At 34.5% G+C, this 22,693-nt stretch overlaps 1 protein-coding gene across 1 annotated transcript in view; it reads right to left on the bottom strand.

Moving 5' to 3' along the window:
* DGKB (diacylglycerol kinase beta) overlaps positions 1-22,693 on the bottom strand; it is a 337,863-nt gene that overhangs the window by 223,478 nt on the left and 91,692 nt on the right. The window contains exons 14-17 of the mRNA XM_013941524.2: positions 20,404-20,436; positions 16,371-16,487; positions 12,455-12,528; positions 5,124-5,198 (exon numbers count right to left, since the gene is read on the bottom strand). Of these exons, the coding sequence (XP_013796978.1) occupies positions 5,124-5,198; positions 12,455-12,528; positions 16,371-16,487; positions 20,404-20,436 (299 nt within the window). The remainder of the gene's footprint in view (positions 1-5,123; positions 5,199-12,454; positions 12,529-16,370; positions 16,488-20,403; positions 20,437-22,693) is intronic.

The raw sequence follows: 22,693 nt of genomic DNA, 5'->3' as shown, positions 1-22,693 counted from the left end.
GAAAATGCACTTCAAGGTTAGAATCTATGTCAGGTACCCAACACTGAAAACCTTGGTTTATATCAAATACTTCACACTCAAAAACACCCAGAATATACTTAGGTTTTCCTCAACTGTTACTTAATATGCATACTGATCTATTTTACAGCAGTATAGTCAGTAAACAACCCCAAATCATTCTGTTATAGATACTAAAAAATAATGATAGTGTCAAACTCATGATCTCTACATGATGAAATTTGCTTCATATGCATGATGTCCCCAAGACAGACAGCATCTTTGCAGGTTTTGGAGAGACATATGACAGTCACAAGAATGAACACAGGAAGCATTTGTGGGAAAAGTGAATCAGCACAGGCTGAGTAGTAGGTGGAGTAAAGATGTTGGAAGTCATAGGTACAGTGAATTTCAGAAGTAACTTAAAAGTGAAGGTCAAAAGCTTATTTTGAGGTGACTGAGAAAAGGGAACCAGTTGAAGAATGCAAAGAGAGGGCAGCAAACTAACGAACAGGAGAAAGGATGACACAGAGGCTTTTAAAATAGAATTCAGACAATGGGCTGTGACTGTGAAGTGCACTCACTGCTGAACAGCTACGAGGGTTAATAGAGGATGAATGAATCTGAATCACAGCTTTAGCAGTCTAGACAGACATTTTGTAATATTTAAAATATTGATATAACATTGAAATATTTTAAATATTGATAAATAAATTTTAAATATTGATAAAATATTGAAAAGATTGTTATTGATACTGCAAACACCACAGATGTCATACATACTTACATATTTCATATTAGAAATATTCCTTTCTTAAATGAACAATATTATGAAACAGGTGATTAAAATATGTCTAAAAACAAAGTTTAAGTTTTACCTGTTAAGACTTATTAAGTTCTAAGTTCTATTGATTTACAGTGCACAACTGTTACTTTAATCGTTTTAAAGAAACAAGCAATTCACCATGGCGTGCTTTGCCTTTCTTTGGCAAAAATCTAATTCTTCCAAAGCAACACAGCACAGGTCTCAAGGTTTTGTTCAGGAGAAAATAACTCAGCAGTCATTATGTTATAGAAAAATATTCTTTTGGTGTATGTGTCTTCCTAGAATACTCTAAAAATTCCCAGTGTCTAACAGCAAAGAAAACAGGAATATACTCTAGCAATCAATTTCAATAATCAGGGAAAATAGTGTAATTTTCAAAATAGGCCTATTGCTTTGTGGAGTTATAAAGGTCCAGGTGCTGTAGATTCCCAACTAAATTACGGAATAAGTTGTAGGGATTCAACCTGGCTGTCTTGGGCATCTTTTAAGTGGATAGAATTTAAGATTTAAAAAGGCCTGTTGATGTAAACTTGTGGATGGAATTTTAAAAATATATGTTGTTCAAATTAAATGCTTAAGAGAGTTACAAAGAAATGCAACTTTTGTGGACATAATTCCTATTATGAAATAAAAATAACATAAATTAGACATTTTAAATAATAGACTTAAGGGAATGGGAGTCTTTTCAGAGGGACAAAGCCTGAAATGGTGACCTCTCTACAGTCATGTGGGTCTGTGGCTCAACTGCTATTCATCCAGCTATTATTTACCTCTCTGTGAGGTGAACAATAACTGAATTTCAGATTCTTCAGGATCATTAAATCCACAATAACAGTTGTTGTCAGAAGTAGAAGGCTCCTATAGAGATATAACAACCAAACAGGGAAACTCTTTTCAAGGCTAAAAACACAGGTGCTAGGCACAAATTACACAATGTATCAGCCTGGCAATTTTCATGTCACTTTGTTAACTGTGGCAGTCTTTAACTGTGGAGTACCTTTTATGCTTGCGTTCAGCTGCAGAGCTTACAGGGTTTCTCCAGCTTACACATATCTCTTTGCTCCCAAATAAAGAACGTCTAAACCATTAATTAGTATACCAATCTTAAAAGTGTACTGTTGCCCTTTGGCTGAGAGCTCCTTGATTTTCAGGCCTCACAGCAAGTCAACTTCCGTTGTTGGAAAAGAATCAATGTCAGAGAGTCAGCTGCAATGCTATTTATTTGCATTGCATACATATTTTTATATATATTACGTTCATGAGTTTTGACATAAATGACTCTGGAAGCCTTAGCATGGCCATGCTAGGAAGCTACAAGAAACACCTTTGCTCGTGCACCTGCAGTTCTCCAACTACCATCCCATCTATCGGGAAACTAGGTGATACAATCACTTGAGTAACTGGGGATTCAGACTGCAATACTAAATTTATTGCCACCTTGTTCAATATATTTTTCTGCTTAACTGCTACATATCGGAAGATTTACTAAAAATGCACAATAACTGAGATTCTAAGATTTTTTTTCTTTTTTCTTTTTCTTTTTAAGTGAGGGATTCGAAAGGGAAAATGGAGTGTATCCTTTCCGGATTTCAAAGAAATTCAAATATGGGACTCCAATAATGGCCCTTCTTCCTCTGAGCAAAGACTGTTTTAACCTTATTTCAGCTCAGGTCCGCTAAGGAGTCCTTTATTCCAACACATTTCTGTGAAAGAATGTGGTTATCCAATTGAAGAGGAACATTGCAAGATCTAGCGATTGACTGTTGCTATTTTCACAGAATACAGCAGTTTCCGAGCCCCTCCGAGATTTAGGATTTTACTGGTCTAGTTCTGTCATTTATCTCTCTGTTATCCTAAACAAAGCTATATAGATTTTCAACAGAAATGAACTGAAAATGTTAATTCACGTCAAACACAGATGTTTGGAACTGTAGGTAGGAAACTTTTGAATGTTGCCTTCTTGGTTGATGATGGCATTTCATCAGAAAGATATCATCATAAATAAATGGCAAATGTTAACTTATGGATTAAAATGGGCAGTCTGGCTCTGCAAAAAACATGCAAATACTACCCTAATACTATAAATAAGGCACAAGTTTAGTAACATCTAAAATTAGCGTTCAAAACAAAAAAGCTCAAATAGACTGAACTGAAAAGTATTACAGTAATCATAAATGATTTTAAAATAAACATATATTATGTTTATCCCTTTCAACTCAGTAATAGTAATTGGCATGAAGAATACGTTTTCCCCTGTACTGTACAGTTCCTCACTGCACTCTATTTCAGTCTGAATGCCACATGAGACAACGTTAAATAAATGTAATATTTCGATTGGCAATCCAATGTAACTGGCATTGCAGAGATGGATGGGTGAGTGGATGGATGGATGGATGGGCAGGTTTTTATTAGGTGATCCAGCTCGCACAGAAAGAGAAACAAAGATTGGTAAATGAAACAGAGAGAAAACATGGTTTATTGAACTGCTCACTTAAGGGACAAATCATACACAGCCTACACAGAATTGCCAGGGGCAAGAAATGATGGCAAGAGATAAACTGAAAATTTAGGATTACTCTTTTCTGTGGAATGAATAAAAAAAAAAATGCCAAAACAAGCTTAATAAAATGCAATGTATGTTTGAAAATTAATTAGAAATTTCTTCAAAGTGACACTGAAGTAAAACTATTTAGCTTCCTAATAGGAAGAGAAATTGAAAATATTTCCTAAAAAACACTCTTCTGGTTCAAAGGATTAGAGTTAACATCGTTTCAGTGCAGGGTTTCTGTCGGCACTTAATACTGCCCTCTTGTGCTTCTGCCTTAAAATACATTTTCCTTACATCATCACAAGATACAGGAAAAACAGAAGTCAGTTATAGATGGAAATGCAGTCAATAAATGAAGTATACTTGTCCAGAAATGAAGTATAATTAGCCCTTTTTTTTTTTTTTTTTTAGGTTTCAACGAAATAGGCTGAATTTGAACAAAAATATTTCAGTGGTTTTAAAAGCTAGCAAGTCAGTCTCAAGTATAACATTTCTGGGATTATACTCTGTATAAAACAATATTAGTTGCTAGTTTTGTCTGTGTTAAAATTTACTAAAAATTCCTGAAATAACTTTCTGAAATTTTTCAAATCTACTTGCTTTCTGGACTAACATTATTTAAATCTTCCTTAAGTTGCAAGATTAGTATAACAAAACACAAACAACAAATATCAACTAATAAACTAGCATTAGTATTCAGGTACAGTAAAAAATTACAGGCATGAATAGAATCATGTCACATGATTTCCATTTTTTCATCATTTTTTGCAGCATTCTGCAGGTTGCACATTAGCTTTTATTTACATGATTTAGCCAGCAGAGTTAGCCCAAAGTATCCTGAAAATCCAGACTTCAAAAAGAATTAGAATCAATTCTCTTTTCACTTACATCGACTCTATAAACACTGTAAATCTAATGCCATAAATGAATGGACAGCTGATGTAGATTAGTATTAATAAAGACTCATTTTCTGTATATGTGGCCTTAAAATCAACAGTAATGGCATAAACTCTTAGAGCAAACTCTTTCTAGTAATATGTATGTGTGACAATTGAAATATAATATTGCAAGGTACAAACCATGTACATTTCCACTTTTCTCTTTCCTCCTCCAACCTTCAAGAAAAACCTAAAAAAACCTCTTTATATAAAAAATTCCAAGATCCAAAATAGAAAAGAAAAAATAAATATTCAAACAACAGTGTAAACTTTGTGCCAATGAACATATATATTCTATTATCCCCCTACATCTGTTTTGATTGATATAAAATTTCATATATCAGTCATATAACTAAATTATATTCAATACATACAAAATGATACGTGGACCAGTTGTTCAGTGTTGGTGTGTGTGTGTATATATATATTCACACACACATACACACACATGCGCATGTATTCACTTAAAAGAAATGTATGTCTTGTGAGTCACTCTTTGAGGCTGCTTAGATACTTGCAACGTAAAAGTAACCGCTGAGTGAACTCAGATTGTTGATATAGCAAGGAAAGCTGCAAAAGCAATGAAATTTATCACACAGTTCTTACAGTGGCCTGAATGGTTATCAGTAAAACACATAGGATATGCAGTTTTATTTCTACATACAAACAAATAATATCTGTAATTTCTGCAGCCATTTATAGGTTTGTGGTGTTGATACATCTGAAGCGTGCTATATGTGCCTCAGCCCCTTCATTTGATTATGCAATTTTTTATTAAATGAGTTCCTGGTAATGATATTAACTGTAGACTTACCCTGGCATTGGTCCATTTCCAGCAAGACTATAAACTTGACGAGGATTTAAAAGGTACTGAAATTTTCTATAAATTCTGAAGAGGTAAAAAAGACAAGGGAAAAATATTTACTTATGCTTTTGGAAATTTTTTTTTTTTTAAACTACCAGTGAAAGAATTAAAAAAGTTAACACATACCATAATGATCTGAATTACAGGATCTCACTAATACAAAAAGATCAAATATTTGAACATGATAATTATAATAAATCACATGTACTGTGTTTTGTGGGCATAAAATTGAGACATAACCGCTATAAGCTTTTTACAATCCAAGTGCCTTATATAGACAGAAAAAAGTAGGATAAGGAGGCATGATGACATAAGAAAAGGTGACTCAAAGAAACATTTGTAAGAGCATTTCAGTTACTATTAAAGTAACTTCATTGTAAAGGAGAGATTTATTCCTGAAATTTACTGCTAGCACAAAATTAAAAGTATAATTAATTGCAAAAGCAAACTGGCTCCGCCACCTACCAAAAATGTCCCCATACATTGAACAACATTCTGAGAAAGCAAACCTGTTGTCAGCTACTGTTAGATTCAGTTAATGGGAACTTACACCTCCTTTGGATTATTTTTAAATGGAATGAACATCAAGAAGATTGAAAACCACTGTTTTAATTAAATTACACTCATTTTAAAAATATCTCAATAATAGGAGGGAAATTATTGATACGGTATGTAAAGTGTTATCTATTCCAGAAGGAACTACTGGGAAATGTTTCTTCATATGGTAGAATACTTCAAAAATTATAACCACATAAATTTGAGGTTACTTGTCATAAAAGTATTACAAATGTTTTGTGTCTTGATTACAAGCATTAGAAATGCAATTTCTACACTCACTAAAATGCGGTACCTGTATCATTTCTTATTTAGAAATAAGTAAAGACATGAAAGAGTGAGCTCAGAATGACTGAATATATGCCTGGGATCTATGAAAATAGTTTGAATTTATACAACCTTGATTCCTGCTTTTAATTTTAATGTTTATGATGTCCTCAAGCTAATTAATATTTTAATGTTTTTAAGAATACTTATTTTTTTCCACTGGAATATCTCTTCCTTTCTTTTCAAATAACCTTTATTACTGTGTTAAATAAAATAGATGCATAATAAGAATTAAATTCTTTTAACTTAAATGTCCACATGGTTTCAAATTCAGCAAAATAAAACTGTCTAGACACAATCTATGTGCACATTGGGGGATTTTTTTTTTTTTTTTTTTTTAACAGAAATACATAATTTATCAGGCTAGACAGAAAAGGAGGGTATAAGAATACCAAATACAAATTTATAATTATCTGTAAAATTGCTAAATTGGAAAATTTTATTAACTTATCAATTATTTAGTGATATCAGCTTCTTTCTAAAGCATTATATTCAAACACACACACACATCTATTCCTGATGCCAATCATGACAGAAAACGTCAATGTGAAATGATTGGCTTCTCTTTGCAAGCATGCACATTTTTGTCAACTGTTGTGATGATGACTAAATCAGACATTTGACAGTGGATTTACAACACTATATTCTCATTTCATATGCAGTATCTTACTGATGCAAAGGGATCCTATTTTTAATTTTTTAGTTAGTATGTGTAAGTTGCTTGTCAATGACAGCAGTTGCTTCTCAGTGACAGTGATGCCATTTAACCTGGTCAAAAGTGCAGTGACTTTAACCTGTGTAGCTGACCTGAGGGAGTTCCTCAACAATATTGTTATGAAGCCCTAAAGGCTTAACTATTAGCTGCCTAAAAGTTAGGAGCTACAAAACATAGCAGCCATTACCTACACTCACAATACTATTGTTGGGTATCAGTGAAATGCTATAAAAACCTTCTTAAAAAAGAGGGAGCCATGTATCTCTAGACAAAGCCTAGAAGTCCACCAGCAATAATGAAGAGATTACACTGAATCCTACTTGATTCAACGCATGCCATTCATAGATACTGGTTGAACATCAACACCAGCAGAATCACGCTATAATGACTCATTGTAAATGACACATCAAGCTTTAAATTATTATAACACATATTTATGTATGCTAGCCTGTGTAAAATTCATAACTTCATGATGATTCATTTCAGTTCATACATTTACCAAGAAAGAGGAAGAAACTGCCTGTGTTTGTCTTCATACTAAACTGTAACTAGTTCTGACAGTGTGAGTGACACATTCAAAACTAGAAAATGAACAGTAATTTAGCCTTCCCAGTTTTATATGTACAATACTGAACAGCCTAACAACATTGACGTATTTTGGGAGGGGGAAAAAAAAAGTGTTTGCTTCTGTTTGCAAGGAAGGACTCAGACATGGTTGCTTTGCGACTGGTGGTTTGTGCAGACAAAGCAACAAGGCAGTGCAGTTCGTAATGCCACATAAGAGAGCTCTTTGTGACTGACCACAATTCTATGAACAAAGCCAGTTTATGAAATTACCACTTGTCACCATTCAGCTGGTACCTACCCCATAACACAGTTTACCAACATACAGTTGTGCTTATGTAACTGTTCACTGGGTTATTCTGCGATCTAGATAATTCCACAGATCCAAGTTAAAACACAAATCATCAGAAAAGTTTCTCTGCTGTCATTTCTTCCCCTCACTTACATCATGCCCATCATACGATATGCAGTGGAAACCCCAAAACAGCTGCACTAGCATAACTGAGGAGGCAGGAAATTACAGCAGAAAGGGCCAAGAGGGCTGGAATCTTTTGTAAACAGCTCTGCTACTGAAGAAAATAGTCCTTACTGCATGTGACTGCTTGGTCTGAGCTAGACTGAGCTATCTTTCAAAGTCATAAGATCACTGCTTTAGAAAGTTAGGAGACATAGAGGGACAGAAATGTGTTGGTACTCCAAAACTGGTAGGAAAGTTGACTGTACTGGGGGAAAAGCTGGCCACAACAGTGCTTTCTGCCATCTGGGGAATGCATCATTTCAGTCATCTGGGGGATGATTTAAGATGAGGGGAATTTATCAATAATGACAAAGAAGCCAAAGTCCTCACCCCCCAAATAAAAGAATGTTAATAGTCTTTTCTCCAGGACATACAGCATTTTAAAAAGAACATCTGTAATGCTAAATGAGAGCTTAGAAATCCAGTGTAATCATAAAGTGGGATGGAAAAGCCACTTCGAAACAAAGTTGTCTGAAAACAACAAAGGTCAAAGATATCATCAACCTGCACTGCACAGATACTGAAAGTGGAGTCAGCAGGAAACGTCAGTGTAAGGAAGCTGATCTCCAGTGCATCCAACCGCACATTTGTCAAGGAAACAATTGTTTAAACTCACCTGCTGGTCAGGCAAATAAATTTTAAAATGGGGAAGGGGAAAGTAAAAAGGTAATGAGTGTGGCAAAACAACAGTGTGATTTAGTAGTACTCTTATGTGAGAAACATTACCCTTCACAATAACAGTCTTTGGAAGCACTACATGTCATAACCACTTGCCAGTTGTATATTCTTTCTGTTGAAAGAACCTATTTCATCAATGATGTAGCAATTACATACATTTTATTCACAGATTATTGAAAACTGCTGTCTTGATAAGTTAGATCTTAAAGTCAGACATGCAGGAATGTTAGCTCTAGGACAAAATGGAAATATTGTAATTTTTTCTGACTAAATGTACTCACAAGTGCTTAAATTTCCATTTTATGCACAACTATTGAAAACATGTTAAATTGTAACATAGCCCAAAGAAGACACCTGATTGGGTTTGATGAACTCCTATCCAATCTCATTTTAATTAGTCTATTTTTGGTCTGTGAAAGGCTAAAAATCATCAATTTTAATTTTAATCTGCTACTTACTGCTTAATACATGTTAAACTATACACTTTTTTAACTTGTTATACATATCTGTATAATGTATACATATCTACATTGGAGTAAATCCCTTAAGAACAAATAAAAAATGTTTAAATGCATTTGCATTTCAGGTGATAGGCAATAGGTACCTATCTCTCCATTTGAGAAGGCGGCATGACTGGATTATTTTCATAGTAGTCTATTTTGTAATTATATCTGAAAATCATGGCATTAGCTTTTAAAAGAGAAAGCTATACAGAAGAACATGCTATTGAACACTATACATTTTGCATAACTGGTCTTTCTTAACAGCATTCAAATTTTAAAACATTGATAAGGTAATCTAGATATGGTTGTAGAGATCACAGATGCTCCCAACACACTATTTTTATCTTCTGAATGCACTCTTTCTACATATCCATTTATGTTATCCATTATGTTATATATGTCCCCTTTGTTGCAACACTCAAAACCAAAACTAAAGTATCTACCTTCCTTTACATTAAAGTGATCGATCCTCAGTTGCGTTCCTTTGCATTTGAGAGATTTGAAAGGGTTTGCAAAATAAGAATGGAAAAGACAGAATTATTATTGGGGGAGGCCATTTACTCAATTTGGTGTCAGACGGATGCATGCACTCTCTCCAAGTCTAAGGGCACTGAAATGGGTTGGCTTACCATATGGCAAGGCATAAAGTCTCATACAGGGGAACTGTGGGAACACTGGATTCTTGACAATATCTGCAATAACCTTTCTGTGTTCAATGAAAGTCAATTAGAAATCATAACTTCATTCATCATGATCCCTCAAATATAGCAAATCTTAAGTAAAGACTGAAGAACAGCTCTCACTAAAACATCACCTTAATCTGACTGAGCCAAGATAATGAAATTCTCATCTACAAAAATTAGCAGGTTCCCCCCCCCCCATGGAAATTTTGCTTTTGTTACAACCTATTCTCTACTCTTAAGTTTCTCGGTACCTGACTAGATTGCAAAATCACTATAATCAGAGTCTGATCTGAATCACCATCACTGTGCATTTTGCAAAGCTAGTTATGTCTTCAAATATCCTTTTCTTTTACTTTTCACAATATGTAACTGCCACAAAACTCGGGGAGTTTCCTCTCTTTCTGGTTATTGACCATATATCAGACATGTAAAAACCAGGAAAAGTAAAAAAGATAAATATTATTGTTCCCTGGAAATGATTCCATACTTCAGATTAAATCTTCCAGGTAATATGTGATCTTAACATCCTGATTTTATCATTTTATTATGTTGACTGGAATCAATACGAAACGTCAACACCCAAAAGGCAGATGGCAAAAACCTTTTAATAAAATATTCCATAGGTGGAAGAGCATTCCTTTTTCTTCCTCTTTTTAAATTTAGTTTTAGATCAAGCCATGAGATAAAAACATCCCCTGCTGGTAACTGACTTGAGATGTGTCTACATGGGTATGCAGTAGAGCTCTTGACATGCTCCTGCTAACATAGAAAACTTGAGTGCAACCTTGACAAATTAGTATGCAGTTAAACATTATATTTTCTGTGACATCAAAGCCAATTTAAGAGGTTCTTATACTTCACTATACCCAGCTGCTTGTTGCTGTCCTCATGCTACACACTTCATTGTGTAATGATGCTCGTAGGTAATGGTGTTAGTGAACTAAACACGTATACGCATTTTTGAAGGCACTATTTTTTTAAATTCTGATCATTTCTGTGATCTGCTTGGCCCCATTAACGGTTGCATTAACATAAACGGAGAGGTGCCAGACTGCTATATGTGAATGGAAACAAGAGATTGAGTTGGGGATCAGGTTTTAAACTTGCTTTAACAGAAGAAAATATGCATCATTAAATGACATCCCTCATGCTCGTTAAGCCTATTCAGCTAGTAACATCTGGGATCAATTCTGAGCTGGGAACTAAAAGTGTGAAACAGCATTTCCTTAAACTGTTTCTATGTTATAACTAACCAGGCAAGTGCAGCTCTCTAACCTACCTCTCACATATATATTTCCAAACTGGATTCCTGACCTACTAACTTCATATCAGGCAAGCTGCGCGCTAGTGCATTACCTTCCACAGTGTTCCTGACTGCACACCTCACACTACAGCGTTTGAAATACGAATGCTCACCATGTAAGCCTCAACTGTTGGTTCATATTGTATTATCATGATTGCAAAGGCATGATCTTGAAATCTTGAAACTATTTAGGTTGGATCTTTTAGATCAGTCAACTGCCTTTGACATAACAAACCTTATTGGCAGGGTGATAACTAGGCATAGCAGCCCACAGATTTCATAATCAACTCCTAAGTGATACCTTCTTCTCTCCAAGGTCTTTGAGCATAGTTTTGGTTAAATGTTCTTGAGTTCTGAGATTTCCCTAACATCTGCCTTACAGGATTGTGTGCCCTTTTGGTTTAAATGAGGAAACACTGAAAGAAACAATCTGATGGAGGCAATGAGGAAGAGGTAGGGAGAGTTGACACACTTAAAAGTTTCTTTGCTCCCCTGATTCCAGGTGTAGAGTCACACTAGGTCCTTCCTTTGGGGCATTTGGGTATTCACATCGCTCAGTGTCCACAGATGGCCTCTTCACTGTGAAATTGGCCAAAAAACTGTAACCTTCTTTTTCAAGATTTCAAGAATAAATTACAGCACTGGCATTAGAAGCTAGTCTAAAAATACTGGGATTTACATGATGATAGAATTTTAGTTTTGATCAAAAATGGCCATATTGTTAGCAACTGTGATTCTGAAGTAAACCCTGAAAAAACAAGTTTGCAGAACAAGGTAGGAGAAGAAGGCTCCTTGCCTTTATCATATCTATACTGATGCACTAACATTTAAGCATACATATAGGCTTTTTGAATTCAAATTAATATCATTACTGACATACTTAAAATTGAATCTCTGTAAAGTCTATGTAATTAGACCTTGATACTCTAACTTGATTGTTAAAATGCTTCCTATCTACTTTTTTTTCCCCCTCCCGTACCTAAAAGGCTGGAAAGTTTAATTACGAAGTCTTCAAAAGGTAAGTCATTTATTAGAAAACAGAATACTGTCTACACTTTAAAGTATTGACCCTTTTGCATAATTAATACAGATATTAAAACTGTTACAATATGAAGTTTACAATGCAAAATATAGCAATTCACGGCTTTATGCAAACTGTACAAAACCATGCACTGAGTACAGTTACTCTTTCAGATGTGAAATGAAACCGTTGCATAGAACTCATTCTAGTTTTTAATTGCAAAGTTTATAAGCATATGCTAATGTGTACCTGCTAAACAGGGTAATGGGAATGTCCAAATGCGAGGCATAACACTATAAAATGTACTCCAATCTTGCATTTCTTATCATGTCTAAACGTTTCAGATCCATTTTTAAACACACCACAGATCAAATAGAGAAAGAAAAAACAATGAAAAGAGAAAATAATCCTTACCTTTCACCTTGTTTCCCACCACTTTTAGGATTGACAAAAACTAAAAGTGGATGAGTGCCTGGAACTGGAGTGATCTAAAAGAAGGGAATAACACAGCCACTCATTAATGCTGTGTGTTGCATTCATTTTTTCCTACAGTAGACAGAAAACAAAAAGCTTAATGCAAACTCTATGTTATGCTATGTAATCCACCTGGAAGTAATTCCACAACTTGCAATAATCCTCACTTCATTAATTTCCCACAAATTATAAGTGACATTTACAATTTTTTATGCTAGCTGTCTGGCTTACAGCTATGATGCCATTTTAACATATAATTCCATTGAAATCAATACTGATATATATAGGTTATATCCATCAATAGAGAAGAAAACTTTCAATGAAAGAAATGCATAACTTTAATTCTGACAAAAGAGTTACTTCCTATGCCAAAAAGCTATGAAGAAAACCTATTTTCTCATGAGGAGGAGGAGAAATGACACTATGCTATAAAGATCAAATATAGCTATAAGAAATCTTAAACTTGAGGGAAATCTCACAAACACAACAATAATTTTTATTTTCTTAAATGACAGAAACCTGTACTACTTGAAAAGACATGAAATCACACAGTTTTAAAAACATAACAATCAGTAATAATTAGCTCCTTTAAATAGCTTAGACAGCTGGGAAGCTGAAAAAAGGATAGGAGATAAAATGTCGTGGAAGTTATAAATCTGAGGAAAAGAATAGAGAAGAGGATGAAGAAATACTCATACTGAAGGAGACAATGCCTTCTACTATGTCTTCTCTTGTGTTTGGAATGTTTTACGTACTAAACTAACGCCTTCCTTCTAAGGAATACTGTTGCATTTTCAAATGCCATAAGATATGAGTGTTCACTGCTTTTGCTCCATTGACTTTGAAGAATGTAAAAAATTTACATCAGATGAAGAGCTACCTCTAACACCTGTTTTTAAATCATAAAGTGAGTATTCATATGAAAATAGTATCACTTTTAGCCATATATCACAGTTTTAAAATATTTAAAAGCATATTAAGAGTGCAAAGTCAACATCTCCGAAGTCATGCACTAACAATTTAGATTGTCTCTGTTTGCTTAATTGTCTCTGTCTGCTTAGATTGTCTCTGTTTCAAAAGGCATATATATTGAAAATTCTTGCTCCAAATCCTTACTCATAATTCCTGAAACAACAGAATCTTTTCAGCTGAAGATTGCACAAAATATAACTTAAGGCAGAACCTAAAGAACGTGAAGCTAAGGGGTTTAGTTTGACAATCCTATATGTATCTGAAACCCCTTTTTCCATCCATAATTATACAAACAATGGGTCCAATTCTGATCCAATTCATACAACAAAAAATTAGGAAAAACTTCAGCAAAATGAGTGGAACTAAACCTAGCATAAAACCAACACAGCATCAGATTCTTTTGCAGTATATTCTTACAGTATAGTACTGTAGGTTGAAACACATACAATATCAAATTGCAGGACATATCGAAGTTTGTCATATGTTTAATTTTTATCTACTGTTTTAATCAATTTTAGTTATTTAGCCAATTCACAAGATGTTTGTTCCTGTGAACTAAGTGTAAACCAATGGTGCTCATTGTGACAGAGATGGACTATCTACTGAAATCCCTTAGGACGCAGGTTAATTAATGAGACTCATCCTAAGGTTATACATGATCTATTACTTCCTCTAATTAGAAATAATAATCCTGATCATTATGCTGGTTAGCTAGAAAGAAGTAAGATGAATGTGCTTAACTATGATTAATAGTCTTCTCTAAGTCGTGCAGATATCCACTGCCACTGAGTTATGTGCACACTGTTCTCTGATGGAAGGAAGGTTTTGTCTTGATACTTTTCTCAGCAAAAACTAAATCTGATGAACTTATTTTTCTTTTAAATCTTTTATTTCAAAACTTAACCCTATTATTATAGGTAGGTGGTCTAGGATCACCAAAAAAATCTAAAACCAGTTTGTATTCTACTTGATTCCAAAATAAGGTCTCTTTCAATTAATTTCTTACAGCTTTTCTAAATTAGTTTTCTAAATAATGTAGACGTTTCCATATAATTCACAATGCAACCTAAGATTTAGACTAAGTTGGTGAATATTTTCAGGTGCTAATCTAACATAAGACAATCTTCATGAAGCTATTGGACATGTGACTTAAATTTTTTGGGACCAAGCCTGCAAAAAAAAGTTTGTTTGTTTGTTTTTAAGAGGAAACCAATTATATACAGCTTCTCCCATATTTAAAACAGAGGTCTCACAGAACTAATGTGGGGATTTGCTGGGTATCTCTGATACAGTATCTTGGGATCTTAAATCATAAACTAATGCCATTAACATCACGATCTGATCAAACGTATTTTCTGATTAAACGAAATTTCAAAAAAAATCATCATAATCCTTTTCTGTTTGAAATCACTGAAGATCATGCTCAAATGAGAAGACACCAGCAAAATGTAAGTGCTTACTGTACAACTCAAGTAGTGTACTTTGGCCAGCTATGGTAGAATTACAGTAGCATACTTTGATCAGCTACAGAAATTTTGCTCCAGATCATCCTGAAAATATACTGCAAACATAAGCAACCTAATCCTGGAGGTAAAATAAAAATTCATGATACATGGTGCTGCTACTGAAAGGAGATGCCAGAAAAGTTCTCCTCTATCTAGAGCACTTTTGCTCTTTGGAATTGCACAGATATCTCCCTGGTGTTAGAGAATTTTCCATGTGCTTCTGGTAGCACCAGTTTATTACAGCTCTTCACACTGTGATTTATCAGACATAGCTTAAGCATTCTGTCAATAAATACACTCGCCCTTTTGCTTCATGTTTCATCTGTCACAGGTGATCTGAATACTACTGCAGCCTGGGCAGATGGCAACCACAGGAAGAGAGCCTTGAGAGCCATGGAAAATGATCACTATAATATGCTGCCAGTCATGTTATTTTTTTCCCTTTGAGTTGTCATAAGAAGAATGTTTCACAAACCTAAAAAAATGAAACAATACAATAAGCCTCTCTATCCTGACACAATAAGGGGTATCATGAAATAATTATGAGGTATTCAGCATTTGATCTATGATAATGGAATCTTTGGCATTTTACTGAACCTCAATTCCAGAACATCAAAAGATACAGAGAGCAGTCAATGATGTATATTAAATGATTATCACATTGTTATCATGATGATCATTAACTCCTGAGGAAATCAAGAAGAAGCAACACATATATGAACATTGACACTACTCAAAACTGCCCATATCTCAAGGAAAAGAAGTCTAGCAGTTCAGGTAGAACTTCCAATGTGCTCTAACCTCCCTACAATAACATTGCTCCTCAATCACACACACAGGTACATACTATCAGGTTTCTTTTAAAGTAGAAAAATCTCCATTTTTTATAGCTAAAGCTAGTACTGCAGCCACCTTGCCTAGCTCCACCCTTAATTGTGATGTGCCAAATACTTTTTTTGGAAATGCCTGGACAAATATCTTCGAAGTCTAATCCATCCGTCTATCAGTTAAAAGGTCCAACAATGATCAAGTCATAGGCTCAGTTTTATCAAGTAACTTCAAACAATGTTGCATGACAGATACTAAAACAATCAAATTCATCCTCACCCCATAATCCAAGTGTTATAGAGCTAGTACCCCTTTCCCCTTAATGTCTTAGGAAGTCCTATCAGCCATATCAGAAACAGAGGATTCCCATAAATGGAAATCCTGTACAAATGGAAGAAGTTATCTTATTGTCATATTTTTAAATATGTAAGAGTGAAGTATTAGAAGAATGCATATATAGGAAATATTTTACTTTTAAGACTGCTCACCCTATTGTTGTCTTCAAACCTATAAATATCTTCTTAAAATTAAAATAACAACAATAATCACACCTGAAGACCTTGTCCATCTACGGTGACTGAATTTGCTCTTTGCATTTTGCTCCGTTCTCCCAGTTTGTTCATTTGCTGGGGGCAACTCTTTTCTTTTTTCACTGTTGCCTGCCTTTCCTTTGAGAAAAGAACAGAAAAAGAACAAAATGGAAATTTTAACACATTATATAATGCTGTTGTAAATTACACAGTGCCTGTACAAAATTTGTTGTTTCACTAGAGAATAATGTCAGATTCTGCTTTAATGAAAATGAGATCTCAGTCAAGTTACTACACAATGTTTGTCCACTTCACATAACATCTATCTATGTGCCTAGACATCAACTAGGTAATAGATAGATGGAAAGTGTGGAGTCACAACACAAATTAAAGCAATGATGTGAAGATAATCTGGCATTGCAGGTTGGCATTTTGCAACTTGAAAGCCAATCATACAAAATCCTTAATCATTTAATAAGCACATTTATAACAGCCAATATAATAATTTATCAAAATCTAGTCCTAACTGCTGGCAAAGGTCGGCTGTCCTATGATACTTTGCCACTTTTGGCAAAATATACCTATTCTAAATGTACCATAATCAATTGACTGCCTATCTTTAAAAGGTATATGTTTAAAGCAGCTTTTTATAAAATATGTATTTTGTATCAGAAGGACTATACTCAGTCCAGGGGAAGTTGTGAATCTATATCGGAATCTAAGCAGTTGGCAACTTTTAATACTAGCAATACATAGCACAACTAGGTGGTTATTAGAAAGAGGAAAGCTCTTCAAGAAAAGTATGTTGCTGTAATCGTATTTTCAGCTGTTGTGAGGTCACTTCAAAGAACTGTGAGAGTTAAAAACAAACAAAAGAAATATTGTCCTTGTTCTTTGCATCTCATTTTCTTTTCTATTTATAAACTGCATCCAGCATGTCCTTTTAGCATGTCCAAAAAATGCACCATAAAATAAGACAGCAGATGTTTATCAAAAGGAATTAGCGTCCCCAAACCCAATTGCACTCCAGTCACTCTCCTCACTTCACAAGTGCAAGGAGGCTTTAAACTAGTCGGGGGAATGGGCTGGCACAAAGCTGCTGCAGCAGAAAAGAGCATGAAGGACATACACCCCCTGCAACTGCACTCAGTAAGCAGTTCATTAAATGTTACCATTTACGTTGCATACCAGGCCAAACTCATCTCTGTGGTACCTCTGATAAAGCCTAAGGGATTTCACTAGCAATTAATCCATGTCACTCTTTCTAGAGCAGTTTAAACTGGTAAGAAATGTTGACACAGATTCTCTGGGATGAACAGTATAACTCCCAGCTTAATACAGTGCCTCCCTAGTATTACTGTTTCATTAATACAGTTGTGGACAATCACTATTTTTATACCATCTTTGGTTTTCTTAAATTTGAATACCGACACAGCCTCAGTCTGGTCCTGAGGCAAATAGTGCTCTGAGTCATCCCAGGCTGCTTTGGGTAGTCAGGTGCTCTGGAGAACTGTGGCGATCCGGTCACATTTCCTGTAAGAGGACTGACAAACACATGCCATGGAATAAACAGGGGAGTCTACACTATTTCCCATTCACAATGAGATCCCTAAGAGGTTAGTTAACCGAGCTCTTGAATGCTTTGAATAACCGCACCAGTTCAGGAGAAGGTCTAAGAGTCTAGCCTACATATTGCTTTAAATAGAAAACTACCTTTAATGTAGCTAAGAAGAAAATAATAAGGCTCTGTAGAAGTTGTTACACCACCTCATCCGAGTTCTAACCTTCAAAACACAGACAGACATACACTGCCCACATCTCTGCCTAAGAAATCACCAACTCTGCATTTATTTATTCAATGATTTTTACAAACTGGAGCCAGGACAAAGAATCCAAGCAGAATAACATTTGTGATCTAACACAAACATTAATGCGCTATGCCATTGGTTAGTGCCAGGAATGGAGAGTAAGACAACTTCAGTATGAAGGAAGTTTCATGTAAGAAGCAGCTTTGGGTTTTTAAACAGCTTTGCAAATAACTTCCCTTAATATGAATTGCTTAAAAGTCACTACATGTTACAGAGTAAGTGCACCATGTTAGACAGGATTTTGCATTACCTGAAGTCATATGGCCAAATCTGGCTGCTGAATATTGCAATATATTCAAAAATCAAATCAGATGTCATTAACGCAGACACACAGCTCTTATAAAATCCTGACTCATAACAAAAATCAGACATGGAGAGAGAATTCACATAGTCTATAAAAATGTTAAGTTAAAAAATGTATTTTTGATAGCTCAAGGAAGAAGATAACAGAAGGGAAAAGACCGAGCACATAGAGGATGCCTGTTTAAAGAGTTAAAAAAAAAAAAAAAAAAAGTTAAAAAGAGGCCTACTCATAATGTATGGCACCAAAAAACTCCTTTCATATTTCATGCTATTACTTAGAGGAAGAGTATTTATACATTGCTGAGAACTGTCTTTACATAAAGGATGTTTACCATAATGCCCAAACCTCCTGTTATCAATCATTCACAAAATAAACCAGTAACAATTACCTCAAGCAAAGTTTTATTTTATTTTTTTTAATTTGTCCCAGCATGAGACAGACAGCAGCAAATACCCTCTGCTGGTCCTATGACTGCTCCATCATTTCCTTTCAGAAACATTCTTTTCCTAATTTATACTACCTGGTCCCATAAGCAAGACAACTCTTGCCTCACAGACCAAGACAGTTTCTCCTTAGCAGTGACTCAATAAAATCAGGCCATACACATCACAGAATATAAGGAAAAAGCATATTCATGATACAAAACTGTCTGGAAGGTTATAAAAAATCCAGTAAGGATACTGGACCTTGTTATCTTTTAAGGTTTACTTCTTTCAATGATGATTTTTGAAGAAAGTACAAATAAAATATTTCCTATTACTTATCTTTTATACATATGATACCACATTATATGTCACTGCATTATGAAAAGTAATATTTCTGAAACTTTCATGAAGATGATGATAAGAGATTCTAGATTTCCTAAAATTATAGAACCTACATATATGTCACACTATGAGGATCTGACTTACGGTTTATATGAAATAATATAATAACCTGCATCTTAACTCTCTACTGAATATTTCTATTAAAGGTACACAAAAAGAAACATTTACCATGAAAGATTTTAATTAAAAATTACCTTGTAAACATTCTTGTACAGATATTCTGTATTTTATATGAAATAGAAAGCTGGCTTTCTAATCCAGTTGCAAATGACCATTTGAATAAATTTCAGGAATTAGGGAATTACTAAAATATCCAAGATTATCATGACTAAACAATGTCATTTCCTTATGAGATAATAACAATTTAATAAAATCATCTTTGGATAATAGCGTACGAGTTCTAACTTAATGTTAGAATCTGACATGCACTGAAAATAAGTGATATTACAAAATACAAACATGTATTTTCAAGGTAAGAAATGTTTATACTACAATTGTGCTGTGTTAATATCTTTTTTAATTAAAGCATACAAAATGATTAATGTATCTGTGAATAATTTTTTTCTGGTGGGACATGCATGAAGTTGACAGAGATTGAATACAGCATTTTTAAAAGCTATTGTACATTTTGATGGCTCAAAGAATCAAGTTTTTCTTTTGTTTGGTATATGCCAGAGCATATACCTTTCAAAGAAGCATTTATCACAGGAAGAATCTTTTCGACCCATTTTTGCATCTCTCATGCCCTCTTTTCTCCCCTTGAACTCTCACTTTGAAGACATTACCTGTTAACTGATAGGATGGAGCTTCCACCATTCAGTACCACTCCAGTTAGATCACTGTCAAATAAAAACTGCCTCTCAATTTTACCTATCCTTTATTCACCCAAGTAAGAAAAAAGAATTGATAAATGAGATAGGACCTTTCAAATGACAACACAGAACACCATATCTAGATAGTTAGCTCAGCCTCAAAATGCACTTTATAGCAAGAAGAATGTACATTATCATGATCCATCAGTACTCATGTGTACATGGATGCCTCCCATTACGCACCTCAGGGAGCAAACCTCCTAAAGTGGGTAGCGTCTGTTGGAAAAAAAGAACGTTAGGCTGCAATACTGAACAGCTGGGATGGCAAATGGGCTGGAGAGAGCTCTCACAAGGAATGCTACCTTGCAGCAGTTGTATTTAACAAAAAACATATAAGGTGCTTTATTCCTTTCTTTTTTTTTTTTTTTTTTAAACACATTTGCACAACCACACTTCCCCAGTGTTTTGGATGCCATATCATATAATTTACACTCCTGAGAGTATGTGTGGTATCATTTTATCACCAGCAAAAATACTGGAAAATTTGAGGATTACACTCTTTCATACAGTAAAAAGAGATACTTGGTACTTGGGGAGTACTCTCTTTATGTTGTTTATTTTCTAAGTCTTTGAATCCTCATCCAAAGAGAGGAATCTTATTTAAAAAGATTTCTTATACTACGATTGACAAGCTATACAACATTTATTCTCAAAAAACATCTCAGTTCTTTTTTTCTATGAACAGACACTTTTTTTTCCTTTAAACAAAATAGTGATATTTAGAAATATTGTACGATATCGTAGCTGTTGTCATGAGAAAACAGAAGATTAACAACTAATGTTTTACTAAGTAGTTTTCTGTGTATATTTTAACTGCTGACATGGAATGCAGTCCTTATGCAGCAAAAATTGATTTTTGCCACCTTGTCTCTTATTCAGTTTGTGAAAATCTGTATATTTCTAAATTATTTTGTACACAACCGAGATTATTTAAAACTACTTATTTTTAGAATCTATACATTAAATAGGATTGTAAAACCACTAGTGAATGGTTACTTTCGTTAAACGATTTGTCAGATAACTACTGAAAACTCCAGATGACTTCTGTGTGGTACTTGCTTCTTTCACAATATACGCCTTCTGTTGAGGCGTATATCCTGAAGTTCAGTTTGGGAGTGGTGGTGCATATGGAAAGGACCAAATTCAACGTTACTATGCGTAAACTGAAAAAATTACTAAAATTCTTGTTTTAGAACTTTGAGACTTGAGTTTGAAAGGTATCGATTTGTCAAAGAATGGAAAGGTATCCTCAAATTTTTGCAAGATGAAGCCCGTGGAAGCTTAAATATGTGACCTGAATGCCAAACTGAAGGGTTTTCTTTAAGGAATTTGGAGGAAGGAGAGGTTGGTCTTTCTTAAAAGTCATACTGTGATTCCTTAGAGCTACTTTGTTTAATGACCTGGCAGTCTCCAAGGGATGCAAAAACTATGTTTTAATATGCAATGAAATATTAGATTAAATACTCCTAGACTGCCATTTTGTAAGCCTACATGATATTCAAGACCCTACTTACAAAACTTCCATTCCATGTAATTTCTGTTCATAGTTACCCAAATAACCAAAAAGAATTAAGCATTCAGACACCCAGAAAACAGGTGGGGGGCAAGCCTGGGAAGGAATCTATCTGTAACAGCTATTGAATATTATATCCAACTAACTATTATATAGATGGACCACAATATTTTAAAAAAATCATTTTATAAAGTTATCTCCACATTTCAGCTCTAACTGTGTATACATACTGATCAGAAGGGTCAGTATTAGGACACTGTATTATGCTGCCTTGAAAGCTCATGGAGCCCAATACCCAGATCTATGTCCATGGGCTGAAGCTAAAAGTCATCCTGTGGACAAGATTAGTGACCAAGTCATTAGCAAGAGTATCTGTTCAATGAGTTATATGTGCCTATCCTACAAAGGGAAGATGAAGCTTCTAATAATTTGATAGTTGTTGCGTCAGAAACATTGTGTCAATCAGAATGATTAAGGGGTAGCATTAAGAGAATTTTCAATAACTTTTTTTTTTTTTTTTTTTGTTAAGAAGCATATTTCTCCTTTTTCACATGGCTCTCCTCAGTTCCAAAGGTTTATGCTAGGAGCCTGAGATCAGCTATGTACATTACTATTTTGTCATCGATAATACTGGTAGCCACCTTAGGTGATAGCTGGAATGAATACTACGTCATCTGAAAATTCCCTCCGAGGACAAGAACTCTCTGACTCCAAGATTATTTTTTGAACAAGAAATCACTACATCGTGACATTATATAAAATCTGTGTTGCTTTTTTAAACTGTCTTAACAGAGATGTAAAGACTTCTCAAAATCACAACCAGATATTTCTCATTTAGCATGTCAGCTTCGCTTCATTTAGTTGGCGGAAGGTAACTGGCCTTACCTCTTGCATCCATTCAAAATTTACATCAATATGTAACAACAGTAGGGCCCAAGACTTTTTATTTAATTTGAAACA

Source organism: Apteryx mantelli, chromosome 2 (assembly GCF_036417845.1).
Source record: "Apteryx mantelli isolate bAptMan1 chromosome 2, bAptMan1.hap1, whole genome shotgun sequence".
Lineage (NCBI taxonomy): Eukaryota > Metazoa > Chordata > Aves > Apterygiformes > Apterygidae > Apteryx > Apteryx mantelli.
This window is presented reverse-complemented; position numbering and strand designations above follow the sequence as displayed.